Raw genomic sequence first — 16,809 nt, forward strand, 5'->3', positions numbered from 1 at the left:
GCCGAATGCGGACAGGGCAAACCTTACCATCATTGTGGCGGTGTGATTTTATTGCACTTTTCACTGCCTTTTATTGATTAGCGCAGGGCAGAGCTTTACAAATATACTGTAAATCGAGACTTCGTTCCAAACGGTTTTATCTTACAGGGTGTAGTGCACAGAGAAGCCACTTGTATAAGAAATAAGCATGATATGCAGTCCCTGCTAATAATAATTGATTACTTTATACTGTTTATGCTAAGTGGTTGTGTTATACCTACTCAAGCCTCTTGTTTTACACAGTTTAATTGACTTAGGAAGTTAGTTCTGTGATGCACGTGAGATCAAATTAATGTAACACAAAACCGAACCGTCATGATTCCCCTGTTATGTTTTTTCACCCTCTGTAGTAGTATAGGTTATTTATTTTTATTTTAGTTGGATTTTTTTTGGCTGAAGACCTTAATATATATATATGTGTGTGTGTCTACTGTATATTGATAGATTATATTTTACATTACTGACCCTCGATAGAATTGACCCGAGTCGAGATCATGGAGGAAGGGGTTGGAGCTTCGATGCAGTGTTTGTTACTATTGACCTCTCCAAAACACTTCCACAAAAAATATTTCAGAGAAACTGTTGTTTTCGCATATTTTTTTATATTATAATTCATACTGGTGTACTCATTGCAGCGTCTGAACACCAAATGCATAAACACTGCCGGGACCTACACTGACCTGCACTTCAAAGATGCTTGCATTATGGACAAAGAGTGATCTAGAGCTGTAAACATTAAACTGCATTAAAACGTTAATTATTTAGATACATTTGGATGCACTGTGCATTCATGTATATTGCACATAACATGGAGGGTCAAAAATGTTCCTTTTTATCCTCCAAAGAATTCAATTCAGTTTATTTGTATAGCGCCTTGTACAATGGACATTGTCTCAAAGCAGCTTTACAAAAGAAAAGAAACAGAGAAAGGAGAGAAAAAAAAAATTAAATTAAATTATTAAATTATTTGTCTATTTTGTTATTTTATTTAAGAAATACAATTATTAATAAATAAATATTATTAAATTAATATTAAATAATTATTAATAAATAAAAAACTATTTTATTAATTGTTTTAAAGAAGCTCACAAGGAAGCAGTGCAATTTTTTTTTGTCATAAGTTTTGATTTTTATCCATGTTGTGTTACCTCTAAAAAATCTGCCCACTTCACCTCATCTTCACACGGTAATCATTTTTCAAACCCCTTCAGCAAAGTAAGGCCACTAAAGTATACTCACTATAAAGGTTGTATCTTAATGGCTTTGTAGAAACCTACATAATGCATCATGAAATATGGATCAAGATTTGCAAGTAGAAAGAGTGACTGGAGCGAGTACCTGCTAGAAATTAGGAGGAATATCACTTCCAGGGCATATGACTTATTTACAGATTTATACCGAACAACTGAAAGTGACACACAGTGTAGAGGAATACTTTATACACTGAATGTAAAAGTTTGTGGACACCTAATCATCATTTTCTTTGAACATCAGTTTTAAGAGTTAGTGCCTCTTTGCTGTAATAATAAGCTCCACTCTTCTAAGTCTTTCTACTGGGGTGCATGTGGTGTTTCAGTTCATCCTGAAGATGGTCAGTGGATTTGAGGTCAGGGATCTGAGCAGGACATTTGAGTTGTTCCAGGTTTGGGCCTCTTGAGAAGGGAAATTGTAATAATACAGCAAACAAAGGCATTCTAGACCATTTAACTTTGTGGCCCAGTTTGGGTAAGGCTAGCATGTGGGTGTGTCCATATACTTTTGATCATTTAGCATATCATTTAATCTACACACTGAATATGTTTGGCTCTGCTCTGTTTGGCTGGGAATTCTAACCCAGTAATTTAAGTCATTCATATCAATTTGCTGCGAGTGGATCAGTAAGCTCTTAGCATATGTCCTGCACTACAAATAACTGGGAGTTTAATTTTTCACTATTTAAAGTCAAGCGTATTAGATTTGACTGAACATCTTGTTCTTTCCCCAATTCATGTCTTCAATGAAGTCCAGCATGGTCACTAAGCCAGTGAGTCAGTTAGCCGGTGTCCTAACCTTGTGCCTACAGCAAGCTTGTGCAGTGAATAACCATGATTCTCATTTTTTCGTGTGTGTGTTGTCAGTCTGCAGGAGCTGAAGAGTCCACGCCTGGACTTGCAGATCTACTCCGACGTGCCCTTCCAAATGCTGGACGGCAACAGCGGCCTGAGCTCAGAAAAGATCAGCCACAACCCCTGGAGCCTGCGCTGCCACAAGCAGCAACTCAGCCGCATGCGCTCCGAATCCAAGGACAGGAAGCTCTACAGTATCCTGCTCTGCCATGTGCTTTAACAGTCTTTCTTCACGAGGCAGGTCGGTTAGTTTAATTGAAAAGACACCGTTCCACGACAAAACAACCAGGCAGGGGCATGGGAAACGCATTTGTTTGTCACCATGACAACAAAGTTGTTTACATGACTGCTATTAAAATAAGATGTGGGGTTGTTATTTCAAAGCAGATACACTTAGCAACACTTAAATAAAAACATCTCTTGCGCATAATTGTTGGCTTTGTACCACGCGTAGATGCCGAAAGAATTAACTTTGGCTCATCCAAACCAGACACGCTTGTAACTTGTATAATTTGACATGTTTTGGTTTGGTTTTTTTTTTTTTTTATTTAACACCATGCAGAAGTAAACTCTCACAGCTGATTACATAAGAGTTTGACTCTGAACACAGCTGGCTACAACAGCCATGTCTTAAAAGGGTTCACTGGTTCTCTGACACATGACAAAAAAAGGGGGTGAGGACGAACAGCTGAAGGTGAAACTCGTGTTTGGATGGACTTGTTTTCCTGCTTAATCGGGTCACTCAAGTTTCCATAACAAACCATGTTCCAAGATATTGTGCGAGATTATTCTGTTTTTCTCAGATATATTGTTCCCTCACCTCTCAGCGAATGTAATCGCAAAGATAATGGGACGAGAGGAAAGGGAAAATAAAACACAAGGCTGAGCTCTTTGTCTCTGTCAGCCAAATTGGCTGCGAGCTCAGGGATCGCAAGGTGGTCTCCCGTCATTGTCCAGTCGACTTTAGGCCTGAACTGAACCCAATCTCCCATACCGCTGCAGAAACTAGAGACCATCCAGATTCGATTTTCCACTTGGCTCACTCATTCCTGTCTCGTTTAGATTTTACTAGTTCTGAAAAGGGAGAATCGACCAAAGTAATCACTCTGCATTTTGCTAATTTCCTGTACTCAGTCTGAAGGCACCACTTGGGATTTAGCAGTATTAACTTCATTTATTCAGATCGCCCCAGAAATCTGACATAATAGACCAGCAATCCAAAATAGGTGTCGTTTTGATCTCTTTTTCTAAATGAAGCTCTAGGCTATTGGAGCAGTAGGTTAGCAATGGGCTGTATCCTGCTGTAGCGCTCAGTGTCGTATTAAGAATCAGGGTCAGATTAATGCCTCCATTCACACACTAAAAGTTCTACTGAAGCCAGGTTTAACCACTCGGATCATTTGGGAAAGGGAAATAAAAAAATTAACTACAGGGTGATAGTTTGCAGCCAGGAGCCAACATGAGGAAGATTGTTTTCCTATAACAGCGTGTCCCACAGTGGTTTATTTTTCTTACATGACAGCAATTTTTAATTATTAAAGAAAACACATAGCTCTGACACTGGAGACTATTTACCAAAACGCTGATTACACATCTCACAGAAAAGCAATTTCACAATTTTTCATGTTCACGTAGCATGCCCTCCATATCCCCGTGTGAGCGGTTACTATAGAAACAACATCCAAGAAACATCTGACCAATCAGAGTCGAAAATCCAGCAGCATCGCAATAGAAGTTAGACATTTGAATTGTTCTAAAATTCAGCTCAAATAACAGCAAGAACTTCAGTAAGCTGTAGGTTTGACTTTTGGCTCTTAACATGACCTCGCTTAAAATATGTAGACAGAAGTTATATATCTCCCTGGTGTAAGTTTTCCTTGACTGAGATTCCCTTCAGAATTTCTTCTCCTCGAGAACGTTGTACATCACTTCAGCTGCCCCTGCATCCTGGACCTGAAGATGGGCACACGGCAGCACGGCGACGACGCCACCGAGGAAAAGGCCGCTCGTCAGATGAAGAAGTGCGAGCAGAGCACCTCTGCCACTCTGGGCGTACGTGTGTGTGGGATGCAGGTAAAGATCACCACATGCGCATGGTTTCATTCAGTGTTTTGATTTTTAGCCAACGCAAAAAGTCAGCTCTTTGGTCTCATGCAACGTGATGTCATTATAAAGCGTCCTACGTTTGCATGGACAAGTATTCCTCCACCTGGTTCTGCTTCTTCTGTGCATGTCTTCACATTGTTCTAATTTAAAAGAGCTGGACAATTTGGTCTGATTCCTCTGCTCACTACTGAGTTCATTTTTAAAGGTACAGGATATTAACTCTCAGCTTGACTAAAAGATCCAGCTCTTGCGTCACCTGCTGAGGTGTTCATTTTCTATCATATGTGGTTCATCCACACATAAACCAGTCAAACAAGTCACCTGATGTGATGGTTTTGGTTTCTTTGTATTTTGTCATCTATACGGTGCCTTTTGTTCTCCAGGCAGACAGAAAGGTATCACACAAATCAGATAGTGTTTCCACACTAGCTACAAATGTTTGTTTGGGTTAAAAAAGACACAAGCTACACCAGTCAGGCATAACATTATGACCACCTGCCTAATATCGTGTTGCTTCCAAAACAGCCCTGACCTGTCGAAGGCATAGACTCCACTAGATCCCTGAAGGTGAACCAGCATTAACTTCAGTAAAATTTGAACAACAGTAGCTCTTCTGTTGGATCGGACCTTCACTCCCCACGTGCATCAGTGAGCCTTGGCCGCCCATGACCCTGTCGCCGGTTCACCGCTGTTCCTTCCTTGGACCACTTTTGATAGATACTGACCACTGCAGACTGGGAACACCCCACAAGATCTGTAGTTTTGGAGATGCTCTGATCCAGTGGTCTAGCCATCACAATTTGGCCCTTCGTCAAACTCGCTCCAATCTTTACGCTTGCCCATTTTTCCTGCTTCTAACACATCAACTTTGAGGACAAAATGTTCACTTGCTGTCTAATATATCCCCCCCACTAACAGGTGCCATGATGAGGAGATAATCAGTGTTATTTACCTTACCTGTCAGTGGTCATAATGTTATGCCTGATCAGTGTATGTCCCAAATGACCTACTATACACAATACTGCACTATTATGTGCTCTCATGTCTAGTGTATGAATTTTAGAAGGGTAGTGTAATCTTTAACTATTTGTTTACTAAACAGAAGTTTCCCAGTCGATGCCGTCATATCCAAGTAATGCAGAATAGTGAATTTTTTAAAATGTTATATAATAATAAATATACTCTGATTTAAAAGTCATTTATAAGTTGTCAAGTCCACATGAGTGTCATCCAGCATCAGTGCGTGGTAGCCCCACCCCCTTTTCAATACGTAAGCAAAGCTGTGAGTTTTCAGTGTAATAAATCGTCCAACATTTCACACTTCATTTTTCCACTTGAGCTGGACGTTCTGGAAGTGCACTTCTTTTTCTTCTTGGATCTTTTTTTAGTGTGAACACACTACTCGCCTTATTTATACTGCAAAATGCCATAGAATATCGCATCAATATCCCATTTTACATACACAACAGAGGGGTTGAATCACACACACTCATGTTTGAAATATGAAAATGTAAATAAACACATCTTGATAGTCACTGCTGGCTTTCAGGAGTTCTCAGGCTTCAAGTATAAAATCAGCTGTCTATCTATTAGCTCACCACTAAATTAGAGCTCAGATATCTGTAAGGGAAAACCAGATAAAACTCCACCAATCCTGAATCTTTGCTCTTATAGTATCAGAATTTTCAGTCTTGTTTGTTTGTTGATTAGCTATGGCTCCAGGCTGTCATCGTGAAATGATTTAATATCTAATTTTGGGGCGTAATTACTTTCTGACGTATCAGAGCTGGCATATGGTGTACATGACCCGACCCAACACTGACTGACCTCTACAGTATCTTTTAGTCAGCAGGAAAATGTGAAGACGGAACTTTTAAGTGTCTACTGTGGTTGTGTTTTATTTGCACTACTTCTTTTTTCACTCGATCTCTAGGTAGCAGCACGGACAATGTGCTTCCTGTCTAATGTGCATACGCAGCGTTTAACCTAATACTCACTGCCCCGTTTGAGTACACTCTGGTGCTTTGGTCAGGCTCCCAAGCAGGAAGTGGCTTTCATTAATGGCTTTCCTGCTTTCTAATTCTAGAGCCATGACAAGGGGCTGTGAAGTGAGGAATGAGGCTGCTGGGCTGAGTGAAGTGGCTCCCGTTATAGCTGTCCACTTCTGTCTGAATAACCGTTTCACTCTGACCGATACGGCGGTCTAACCCTGGCTACTCTTTCCGCAGTGCAAGATCCAGAATAAACACAACTGGAGCAACTGCAATTAATTATATGTTTTTGAGGGAAAATCTTATAGTTTATTTCTTAAATGTGTTTTATAGGGCATTTGTTTTGTAGAAAATAGTGCAATAAATAGATGTGATTTTAAATAATAATTAAACATACCTAACAGTGATGTCCAGCATGCAATTATTCAAGACTCTTTGTTTTTGTATGTTTGTTTGTTATGCAATATCCTATGTAATGAGCATGCATAATGAATCGAATTCTGTCTAAAAATGGCTTAAATAAGATTATTCCTGCATAAGGACAAGAAGAAATGAGGAGGAATGTAGCATATCAATGGCAGAACGGCAGAATTAGGAGTGAATAAATAAAAACATATTAAACTAATCTGAATAGCGATCTGATGACGATAAACCTATGATCTGATCTTCTTATCGTTGTGTTTTTGCTCAAGAAAGGGGTACAGAGTTCGTAATAAAACCTGCTAGTGAAACCTGTATGTCCTGTTAGTGGCGTCATAAAACCACAAAGGCATTAATCTTTAAAATCCTTTGATGTAAAATAAATAGGACGTCTGAGATCTGAAGATTGGTTTCTGTTTTTTTGTCCCAGGTGTACCAGATGTCCACGGGACACTATCTGTGCCGCAACAAGTACTACGGCCGAGGTCTGTCCATCGAGGGCTTCCGCCAGGCGCTCTACCAGTTCTTGCACAACGGTACCAAGCTGAGGCAGGACCTTTTCGAGCCCATTTTGAGCAAACTGCGCAGCCTCAAAGCCGTACTCGAGCGCCAGGCCTCCTACCGCTTTTACTCCAGCTCTCTGCTCATCATCTACGAAGGCAGGGAACCCGAGCGGGCCGAAGCGTCCTCCGAGAAGGAGAACGCTGCGGGGTGCCCGTCTCCGCCCCTGGACCCGCCCCCTGCTCCAAGCATCGACGTGCGCATGATAGACTTTGCCCACAGCACCTTCAAAGGCTTCCGGGACGACCAGACAGTGCACGACGGCCCGGACCGGGGCTACATGTTCGGACTAGAGAGCCTCGTCGACATCCTGGAAGGGATCCTTGAGGAGGACCAGTAGCCAAAACAGACCCGTGCATTTTTGTTACAAACCCAAACCCCACTTCCTCCCTCATCCTCAGTTCTTTCTGTACTGTCTACATGGTTGCAGTGACAAAACTGACGTTTCTGTGAATGGTGACACTTTGAGACATGCTGCAAGCAGGGAGGCACGGCCCTCTGCACCTCTCAGCCATCAGCACTCAGAGCACGAGGGTTGTTACGAAGCTTTCACATGGTGGGGGGGGGGGGTGGTGTAGGGGCGGTTGGAGGTGACCTCTAGCTGGGTCTTTACTCGCGCCCCCCTTCAGAAATGGACAGAAATGGCAGGGATGGCACCGTGAAACAGGAGCTGGGATCGTTTTTTTTTTTTTTTTTTGCTTGTCCTGTGGATTTGTCGCCACCGTGTGGCCATTTGAGGTTTTGCAGTCAGAGATGAGGAAGCAGTCACAGCTCAGGGCAAGTCCAGGGTCAGGTCCTCTTTACATTGTTGGGTCAGTGGAGGGAATGTGTGTTTGCGTGTGTGTGTATGTGCGCGCGTGTGTGTGTGCGTGTGGAGGATAGTAATGTTCGGGGAATATATCCCCACTGCAGTATTCCTACAGAGGCTCAGAAAAGGGAGCAGTTATGAAAGCTTTACTGTAAAAATAAGGGTGGAAGGCTTAGCAGCCCCCTTTGATAAAACTGAAAAGGTGATTCGCACCTTGTACTATGAATAACCATCCACAGCCTAGCTGTGCAAACAAAATCCTGTTTGAGGTCACACACTTTTTAATATCTATTTTTTATTTTTAAGAGAATGTTATCGTTTCTGCAGTTATTCACTTCAGTTAGAGCCAACATTGCATTTTATTCATTTTTTTTTCTCGTTTTCTTTCTTTCTTTCTTTTATTTTTTTTGTATTAAAGTCCTTTCTTTTACGGTTTATGGTAGTACTGCCAGTCCTAGGCTAGTCTGTGGGACAGTGTGTATATCCGTAGACACCCTCGTTTTCGTTCCCCCGACTACAGTTTATGCTAAAAAGAGATCCTTCCTATCTTTTGCACTGTAGATTTGGATTGTGCTCTAAAAAGCGTCCAGCATGGTTCTTGGATTTCCCCCTCTCCCATCCTCATCTTTCCATTTTACTCCTGGTTTTAGGACTGTTTCTAAACGATTCGAATGAGTAAAACTGTCCATCAGCACATGTAGCAACACAATTAGAGACTCCACCTTCTCTTTTCTTTCTTTTTTTTCTTAGCTCGTCGTGTCCCCTCTCCCTTCACCGCTCGGTTAGGGTGTAGTTTGTGTATAGATGGAGCTATAGCCATCGTCTCTTTTAGTGATCAGAGCTTTCTTTTCCCTCTCTGGCACACCACAGACTCCTCTTTTATCCAGTCTGTCGTCTCCGTGTAATCAGACGCAACGTCATGGACACGCACACCATATCGATATTATCAGTGTAGTAGTGCTGTTCTGTTGTGACCCCCCCCTCGACCTTTATAAAGGCGTCACATCTTCGTATTGTAATCCAGGTGGTCATCACTACCGAGTCTAGACTAGATTATTTGTCTTGCTCCGGATGTCACGGGAACGGCCACCGTCTGTGCTCCGTCCTCTCCTGTCGGAGTCGACTCAGAACGTACTTGGCACTCTTCCTATCTCTGTTCACGCACACCGTCACCGTGTAAAGGGAAAATGCACACTGAAACTGTTCCATAATCATCTGTCCAGGTGCAAGGCATAAACACCGCGAGTGTGACCTACATATCTTGACATATATAGATATATATATATAAATATATTATAAATAACTGACCGTTTTGCTGTGCAACACTTAGAAAGAGCAGTGAGAAAAAAACAAAACAAAGCAGGATTTAAAGACAGGTCTAGATTTGTGTCCTGTTTGTGCTTCATGTTCACAAACATCTAGATCAGCTCTCCTACACATAAAATGTGTGTGTATGTTTGTGTGTGTGAGAGAGAGAGAGAGAGAGTGTGTGTGTGTGTAAATACTTACCCAGGGTTCATGTTTGTCCAGCCTTTCAGTGTTCGAGAGCTGACCAGGATATGAAGGTTTAAAGAGCGGTCATGAATCATCGCCCTCCTGTGGGCAGGGTGCGAATCCTGGCCACTTTAAAAACCTTATAGAAAGTCTGTTCTGTGCCAGGGCAGGAGGAAGAAATGCTCACACGACTAGCGGAAAAATCGAAGTTTCGTGTTTCGGGATGAAAAACAAGTAAAACAGGTCTCCTCTGTGGTGGATGTTCTTAGTCTCTCCATAGATGTGAGATTGTACGAGTAGAGAAAAAAAAGAAATATTTGCTGAAAAAATTATCCCCCCTAAAAAAAAGTATGTATTTCTCCCTGTTGTTGTTGCATGGATGGATATTTTTTTTAAGAAAAAAAATATATGACATATTTGAATGTGAGTTATAAATCATTTATTTAAGAAAACGCTGTTTTCGTCTCATTTATTTCATCGCACTGTGGCAGGACGTTAAAATGCGCCGATGCGAAGCAACAAAAGCGACTAATCGACATGAGGTTATACTTACACCCGAGGTTCTGTACATTTCACTCATTACTCTCTTACCAAGTCTTACCACAGAAGAAGATCATGGCCCTAACAGAGCTCTGTGTCTGTAACCAGCTCCTAAAAATCATTATGTAAGGAATAAAAGTCACCAAATCAAATGGGATTTTGTAGTGCAGCCTGATGGAAAATGGAGATATACTATAACTATATTGCCAAAAGTTTTGGGACACCCCTCCAAATCATTGAATTCAGGGGTTGGACTCGGCCCCTTAGTTCCAGCGAAAGGAACTCTTAATGTTTCAGCATAATAATAATACATTTTATTTATAGGCGCCTTTCTCAACAATCAAGGACACCGAACAATAAGTTACAAAACAAAGCACATAGAAACAATACGACAAAAAACAAGCAACAATAACAAAAAAACTAAATACAGAAGAGACTGTGACTCTGTGAGAGGGCAAGTAAGATTTAGGAAGAGTAAGCAAGCTTAAACAGGTGAGACCTGAGTCTAGATTTAAAGATAGACAGTGAGTCAATGTTACGGATGTCTGGAGGTACAGTAAAGAGATAGGTAAAGGGAGCTCGAGAAGGATAAGAATGGTGACTGAACCAGAATCAGCTGCCATGAGAAGGTCATTAGTCATTTTTAAAAGTGCAGTTTCTGTGCTATGAAAAGGGCGAAAACCAGACTGGAAATGTTCATACAAGTTATTACAGGTTAAATGAGAATGAAGTTGAGAATCAAGGATTTTTTAAAGAAAAGGTAAATTGGAGATAGGGCGGAGATTATTGAAATTACTAGGCTCGGCACCAGACTTTTTCAGAATTGGAGTAATAGCGGCAGTTTTAAGTGGCATAGGAACAATTCCAGTAGTAAGAGAGGAGCAAATGATAGCAGAAATAAGAGGCATCAGAGAGGGAAGACAGGCCTTGACCAGAACAGTGGGAAGCGGATCCAGTGAACAAGTACAAGACTTATGTATAAGATCTGAAATGGTGGGAAACTGGAAAGCGGACAAAGGATAAGGAATAGGGTAAGATTCAGAAGAAGTGGTAAGGGAGGATGGTGAGCCTAAGTGCAGGTGAATTTTATATATTTTATTATCATTGAAAAAGGACATCAGAGAGTTGCAAAATGCAGATGAATATAGATGAGAAGGTAAAGAACTCTGGGGACTAAAAACAGTATTGAAAAGTGAAAACAGCATCTTAGTTTTGCCGTCATTGAAACATATAATCATCCAGAATAATACCTGGATTTATTATTAACAATGTATGACTTATGTACAGATCTTTGTGGACAGTAAGAGCAGTTTTCCTATAAAGCATACCAAGACATTTTGGACAATTTCATGCTCCCAACTTTGTGGGAACAGTTTGGGGATGACCCCTTCCTGTTCTAACATGAGCAAAAGCAAGGTCCATAAAGACATGGATGAGTGAGTTTGGTGTGGAAGAACTTCAAAGTCCTGATCTCAACCTGATAGAACACCTTTGGGATGATTTACAGCGGAGACTGTGGGCCAGACCTTCTCGTCCAACATCAGTGACTAACCTCACAAATGCGCTTCTACAGGAATGGTCCCATTAACACACTCCTAAACCGTGTGGAAAGCCTTCCCAGTAGAGTTGAAGCTGTTATAGCTGCAAAGGGCGGGACAACTCCATATTACATTCATGTGCATGTAAAGGGTTAGGGTTAGGCTTGGGGGTGGGGTGTCCCAAAACTTTTGGCAATATAGTGTATTTTCATCTCCCTTTCCAAAGTGTTTTAGTTTGGAAACATTGTTTTAGTGTTTTAGTGATTTGCTGGCGATTACATCGTTCCTTATAATTAGAAATGTCACTTTTTTATTAATGTTGATGATCAGTCCAAACTGTTACGGTCAGAGCAGCAGTTATAAAAGAATTCATCTTCTTTAGACCAATCAGCATTGAGAATGCAACATAATGAACAAGTCAAGGTTATGTTGATGATTGAGCTTTTATACGCCAAGATCTTTTAGTGGAAAATTTACAGCTCTACAGCCCGTCGTTCTTAATTTAGTCATCAGTGTTTTAATTTTGTGTAAAGTTTTTGCAGTGAGATTTCAGATTTTTATTTGTTTTTTAATTTTTGAATGATATGGCAACAGTGGAAGCTGCTTAAAAAGCTTTATCTAAGAGGTTATAGTTATTATTCACTTATAGCTGAATAATAACTCGTATAAATAAAAATAATGTAAATAATATTAAGTTCAGCAAAAATGATTATTCATCATTAAAATATATTGACTATTTTAAAATATATAAATATATTAAAAACATTTATAAATATTTATAAGTTTATACATGTTTATAAATATTAAAAATGTATTTTTTATGTTCCTTTTTTAGTACAAAAATATGGGAAAATTTTATTTTAATGTAAAGTTTTGAAAAAGAAATTTAAATAAAAAAAAGAAGATGAAAAAATATGATATATATATACTACTCACAAAAAGTTAAGGATATTTGGCTTTTGGGTGAAATTTATGGAAAATGTAAAAAGTTGTGATATTATATCATGAAAGTAGGGCATTTAAGTAGAAGCCTGGCTCGAACCCGGACCCCCATGGTGCTGCTTGCGCCAGCATACCGTGGAGATAGACCCATACTCAAGATTCAATTAAGCGCTGCTTTATTAACATAAACACAAGACTGGGAGAAACTAACGTGAACACTAGACATGACACTAATCAAGAAAACATGAAACAATAGCCGACAAAAACAGGTACAAAAGGATCCCTATTTATAGGGCACAACATTAGGGCTAATGGAGAACAGGTGATACGGCAGGAACGAGAATAGGATAGGTGTGGCACAAGATGCACACAATAAAGCAGGCTCCATAGAGTCACCTGCCAGCCCCCTCTCCAGGCCTGGCAGGTAACTCTCCAGCAATTCCTGACATAGTCCCCCCTCTAAGGCACGGCTCCCGAGGCGCCTCCAACATAGCCGGTAGGTGTAGTCCTAGAGGGGAGATGCGAGACATGGCATAATTCTTAACTGCAGTCCACAACAGTACCCCAGATCCTGAGGGTACAGTGACATCCGACGCACATGAGACGGGAGGGAAGCGTCTTCCACCCGTGATGCCGAGCAAAGTCCTCCATGGAAACTCCATCGTGGAGTGGCGTCCCCGGCTGGCTATGTGTTGGAAGCCATGGTTCCAGTGGGTCCGATAAAAAGGGAGTGGCCCCCATGACATGAAGTCGAGCGGCGTCTTCCGTGGAAACTCCATCACGGATCGGTGTCCTCAACCGGAACAAAGATGGAGGCACCTCCCTGGGGAAACGGGGAAGGAGGGCCACCTGCTTGAACTTCCTCTGGAGCAGGTGGTCTGTTGGATGTCATCCGCCGGGGTCCTCGCTTGTGGGCTGCAGTACCTGATCGTGAACAGGAACTTGCTGGGAATCCCGCTGGGTCTTCAGGAATGGCCGGCTATTCTGTAACGTCCGGATGCCCCCGCCCTGTGCGGGGCTCGAACCCGGACCTCCATGGTGCTATGTGTGCCGGCATGCCGTGGAGATAGACCCATATGCAGGATTCAATTAAGCGCTGCATTATTAACATAAACACTAACGTGAACACTAGACATAACACTAATCAAGAAAACATGAAACAATAGCCGACAAAGACAGGTACAAAAGGATCCCTATTTATAGGGCACAACATTAGGGCTAATGGAGAACAGGTGATAGGCGGGAACGAGAATAGGATAGGTGTGGCACAAGATACACACAATAAAGCAGGCTCCATAGAGTCACCTGCCAGCCCCCTCTCCAGGCCTGGCAGGTAACTGTCCAGCAGTTCCTGACAGGTGATTTCCTCATCTCAAACAATTTATTGACACAAAAGCCAACAACAGTGGTGGGTATACCACAACAAAAAATGTCAATGTCTCAATAATTTGTCATGTGCCCTTGACCATCAATTACAGCTTGACAACGATGTCTCATGCTGTTCACGAGTCAACTTATTGTCTGCTGAGGCATGGCATTCCACTCTTCTTGAAGGGCGGCCCTCTGGTCGTTGAGGTTCTGGGGTGCAGGGCTATGAACCTCTACACGGCGACTCAGCTGATCCCATAGGTTTCCTATGGGATTCAGGTCTGGAGAAAGTGCAGGCCACTCCATTTGAGGTACCCCAGCCTCCAGCAGCCGTTCACTAATGATGCGGCCTCGATGAGCTGGAGCATTGTCGTCCATGAAGATGAAATTAGGCCTGTGTTGTTCATGCAGGGGCACAATGACTGGATTAATGATGTTATTCAGGTAGTATTGGCTTGTCACAAGATGTATGGCTGTTCTGTATTGAGTAGACACACCTGCCCAGACTGTAACACCACCACCACCAAAGGCTCGTCTTGTGACAACAGTGGCTGATACTTAGCACTCTCCTTGACGTCTCCAACATCGTTGGCGGCCATCATTTCTGCTCAACGTGAATCGACTTTCATCAGAGAACAGCACTGAGGCCCACTGGTCCCTCGTCCAGTGTAAATGCTCCCTGGCCCATGCAAGACGATGACGCCTGTGCCTGGTGGTGTGGTCAGGTACCCTTTCAGGTTGTCTAGCACGCAGACCACGCTGATGTAAACGGTTTCGAATGGTCCGACGTGGGATGTGGCCAAAGGACGTCCACTTCTATGCTTTTCTGTGACTCTTCCAGTCTCTCTGTATCTCTGTCACAACCTGCTGATGAGACTCTGTGACACTCTAAGCTCAGTGACCACTTCCCTCTGAGAACATCCTGTTTGAAGCCTCGCAATGGTGAGGTACTGTTGATCAATTGTTAGGTGTGGTCTTGGTCTCATGATGTCAAAATGTGAACAGCATGATGAAGAGGACTGTTTAAATACCAATTCTAATTGAATCAGAAAATTTATTGGTTGATTCATGGATCAAACACCAGTTGTGAATTTTGCCGTTAAGCACCTTGTTAGAGAACAGCAAGTTATGCAAAAAGTACTGAAACACTGAACAGTTGGACATGTGCATTCAAAAGTGTAGAGAAGGTCAAATTAAGTTCACCTGTAAAGGTTATAGTGCATTTTAGGTGCATCCTGAAATTTCACCCGAAAGCCGAATATCCTTAACTTTTTGTGAGTAGTGTATATACACTACTCACAAAAAGTTAAGGATATTCGGCTTTCGGATGAAATTTATGGAAAATGTAGAAGTTCACGCTACAGTGATATTATATTATGAAAGTAGGGCATTTAAGTAGAAGCATGCAATGGTGATTTCCTCATCTCAAACAATTTATTGAAACAAAAGCCAACAACAGTGGCGGGTATACCACAACAAAAAATGTCAATGTCTCAATAATTTGTCATGTGCCCTTGACCATCAGCTGACAACGACGTCTCATGCTGTTCACGAGTCGACTTATTGTCTGCTGAGGCATGGCATTCCACTCTTCCTGAAGGGCGGCCCTCAGGTCATTGAGGTTCTGGGGTGCAGGGTTACGAGCCTCTACATGGCGACTCAGCTGATCCCATAGGTTTCCTATGGGATTCAGGTCTGGAGAAAGTGCAGGCCACTCCATTTGAGGTACCCCAGCCTCCAGCAGCCGTTCCCTAATGATGCGACCTCGATGAGCTGGAACATTGTCGTCCATGAAGATGAAATTAGGCCTGTGTTGTTCATGCAGGGGCACAATGACTGGATTAATGATGTTATTCAGGTAGTATTGGCTTGTCACTGTACCATTTACAAGATGTAGGGCAGTTCTGTATTGAGTAGACACACCTGCCCAGACTGTAACACCACCACCACCAGTGGCTGATGCATAGTGCTCTCCTTGATGTCTCCAACATCGTTGGCGGCCATCATTTCTGCTCAACGTGAATCGACTTTCATCAGAGAACAGCACTGAGGCCCACTGGTCCCTCGTCCAGTGTAAATGCTCCCTGGCCCATGCAAGACGATGACGCCTGTGCCTGGTGGTGTGGTCAGGTACCCTTTCAGGTTGTCTAGCACGCAGACCACGCTGATGTAAACGGTTTCGAATGGTCTGACGTGACACTTGGGTGCCTCTCACCTCCCTTAAATGTGCCTGGAGTTGAGTGGCATTCATCATCCGGTTCCTCAGGGCACTGTTCACAATGAAGCGGTCATCAATGTGGGATGTGGCCGAAGGACGTCCACTTCTATGCCTTTCTGTGACTCTTCCAGCTGATGACACTCTGTGACACTCTAAGCTCAGTGGCCACTTCCCTCTGAGAACATCCTGTTTGAAGCCTCGCAATGGTGAGGTACTGTTGATCAATTGTTAGGTGTCGTCTTGGACTCATGATGTCAAAATGTGAACAGCATGATGAAGAGGACTGTTTAAATACCAATTCAAATTGAACCAGAAAATTTATTGGTCGATTCATTGATCAAGAACACCAGTTGTGAATTTTGCCGTTAAGCACCTTGTTAGAGAACAGCAAGTTATGCAAAAAGTACTGAAACACTGAACAGTTGGACATGTGCATTCAAAAGAGTAGAGAAAGTCAAATTAAGTTCACCTGTAAAGGTTATAGTGCATTTTAGGTGCATCCTGAGATTTCAACCGAAAGCCGAATATCCTTAATTTATTTGAGTAGTGCCTTAGGTCTGAGAGCGAGAGTGAGTTTCTCAGTAGCGAATCAATAGCGATGGCTTTGTCTTAAACCGTGTCCTATTACACTACAGAGTGAACACTGTAGTGTACTAGCGCAGGCTACGTTAATCACAGA

The 16,809-nt window shown here is 42.2% G+C and overlaps 1 protein-coding gene across 1 annotated transcript in view; it reads left to right on the forward strand.

Annotated features, from left to right (window-relative positions):
- ip6k1 (inositol hexakisphosphate kinase 1) overlaps positions 1-9,976 on the forward strand; it is a 33,412-nt gene extending 23,436 nt beyond the window's left edge. Inside the window, exons 4-6 of the mRNA XM_058374295.1 lie at positions 2,157-2,338; positions 4,042-4,217; positions 7,092-9,976. Coding sequence (XP_058230278.1) covers positions 2,157-2,338; positions 4,042-4,217; positions 7,092-7,562 — 829 coding nt within the window. The 3' untranslated portion in view covers positions 7,563-9,976. The remainder of the gene's footprint in view (positions 1-2,156; positions 2,339-4,041; positions 4,218-7,091) is intronic.
- The last annotated feature ends 6,833 nt before the right edge of the window (positions 9,977-16,809 follow it).

The sequence above is a fragment of the Hemibagrus wyckioides genome, linkage group LG21 (genome assembly GCF_019097595.1).
Source record: "Hemibagrus wyckioides isolate EC202008001 linkage group LG21, SWU_Hwy_1.0, whole genome shotgun sequence".
Classification (NCBI taxonomy): domain Eukaryota; kingdom Metazoa; phylum Chordata; class Actinopteri; order Siluriformes; family Bagridae; genus Hemibagrus; species Hemibagrus wyckioides.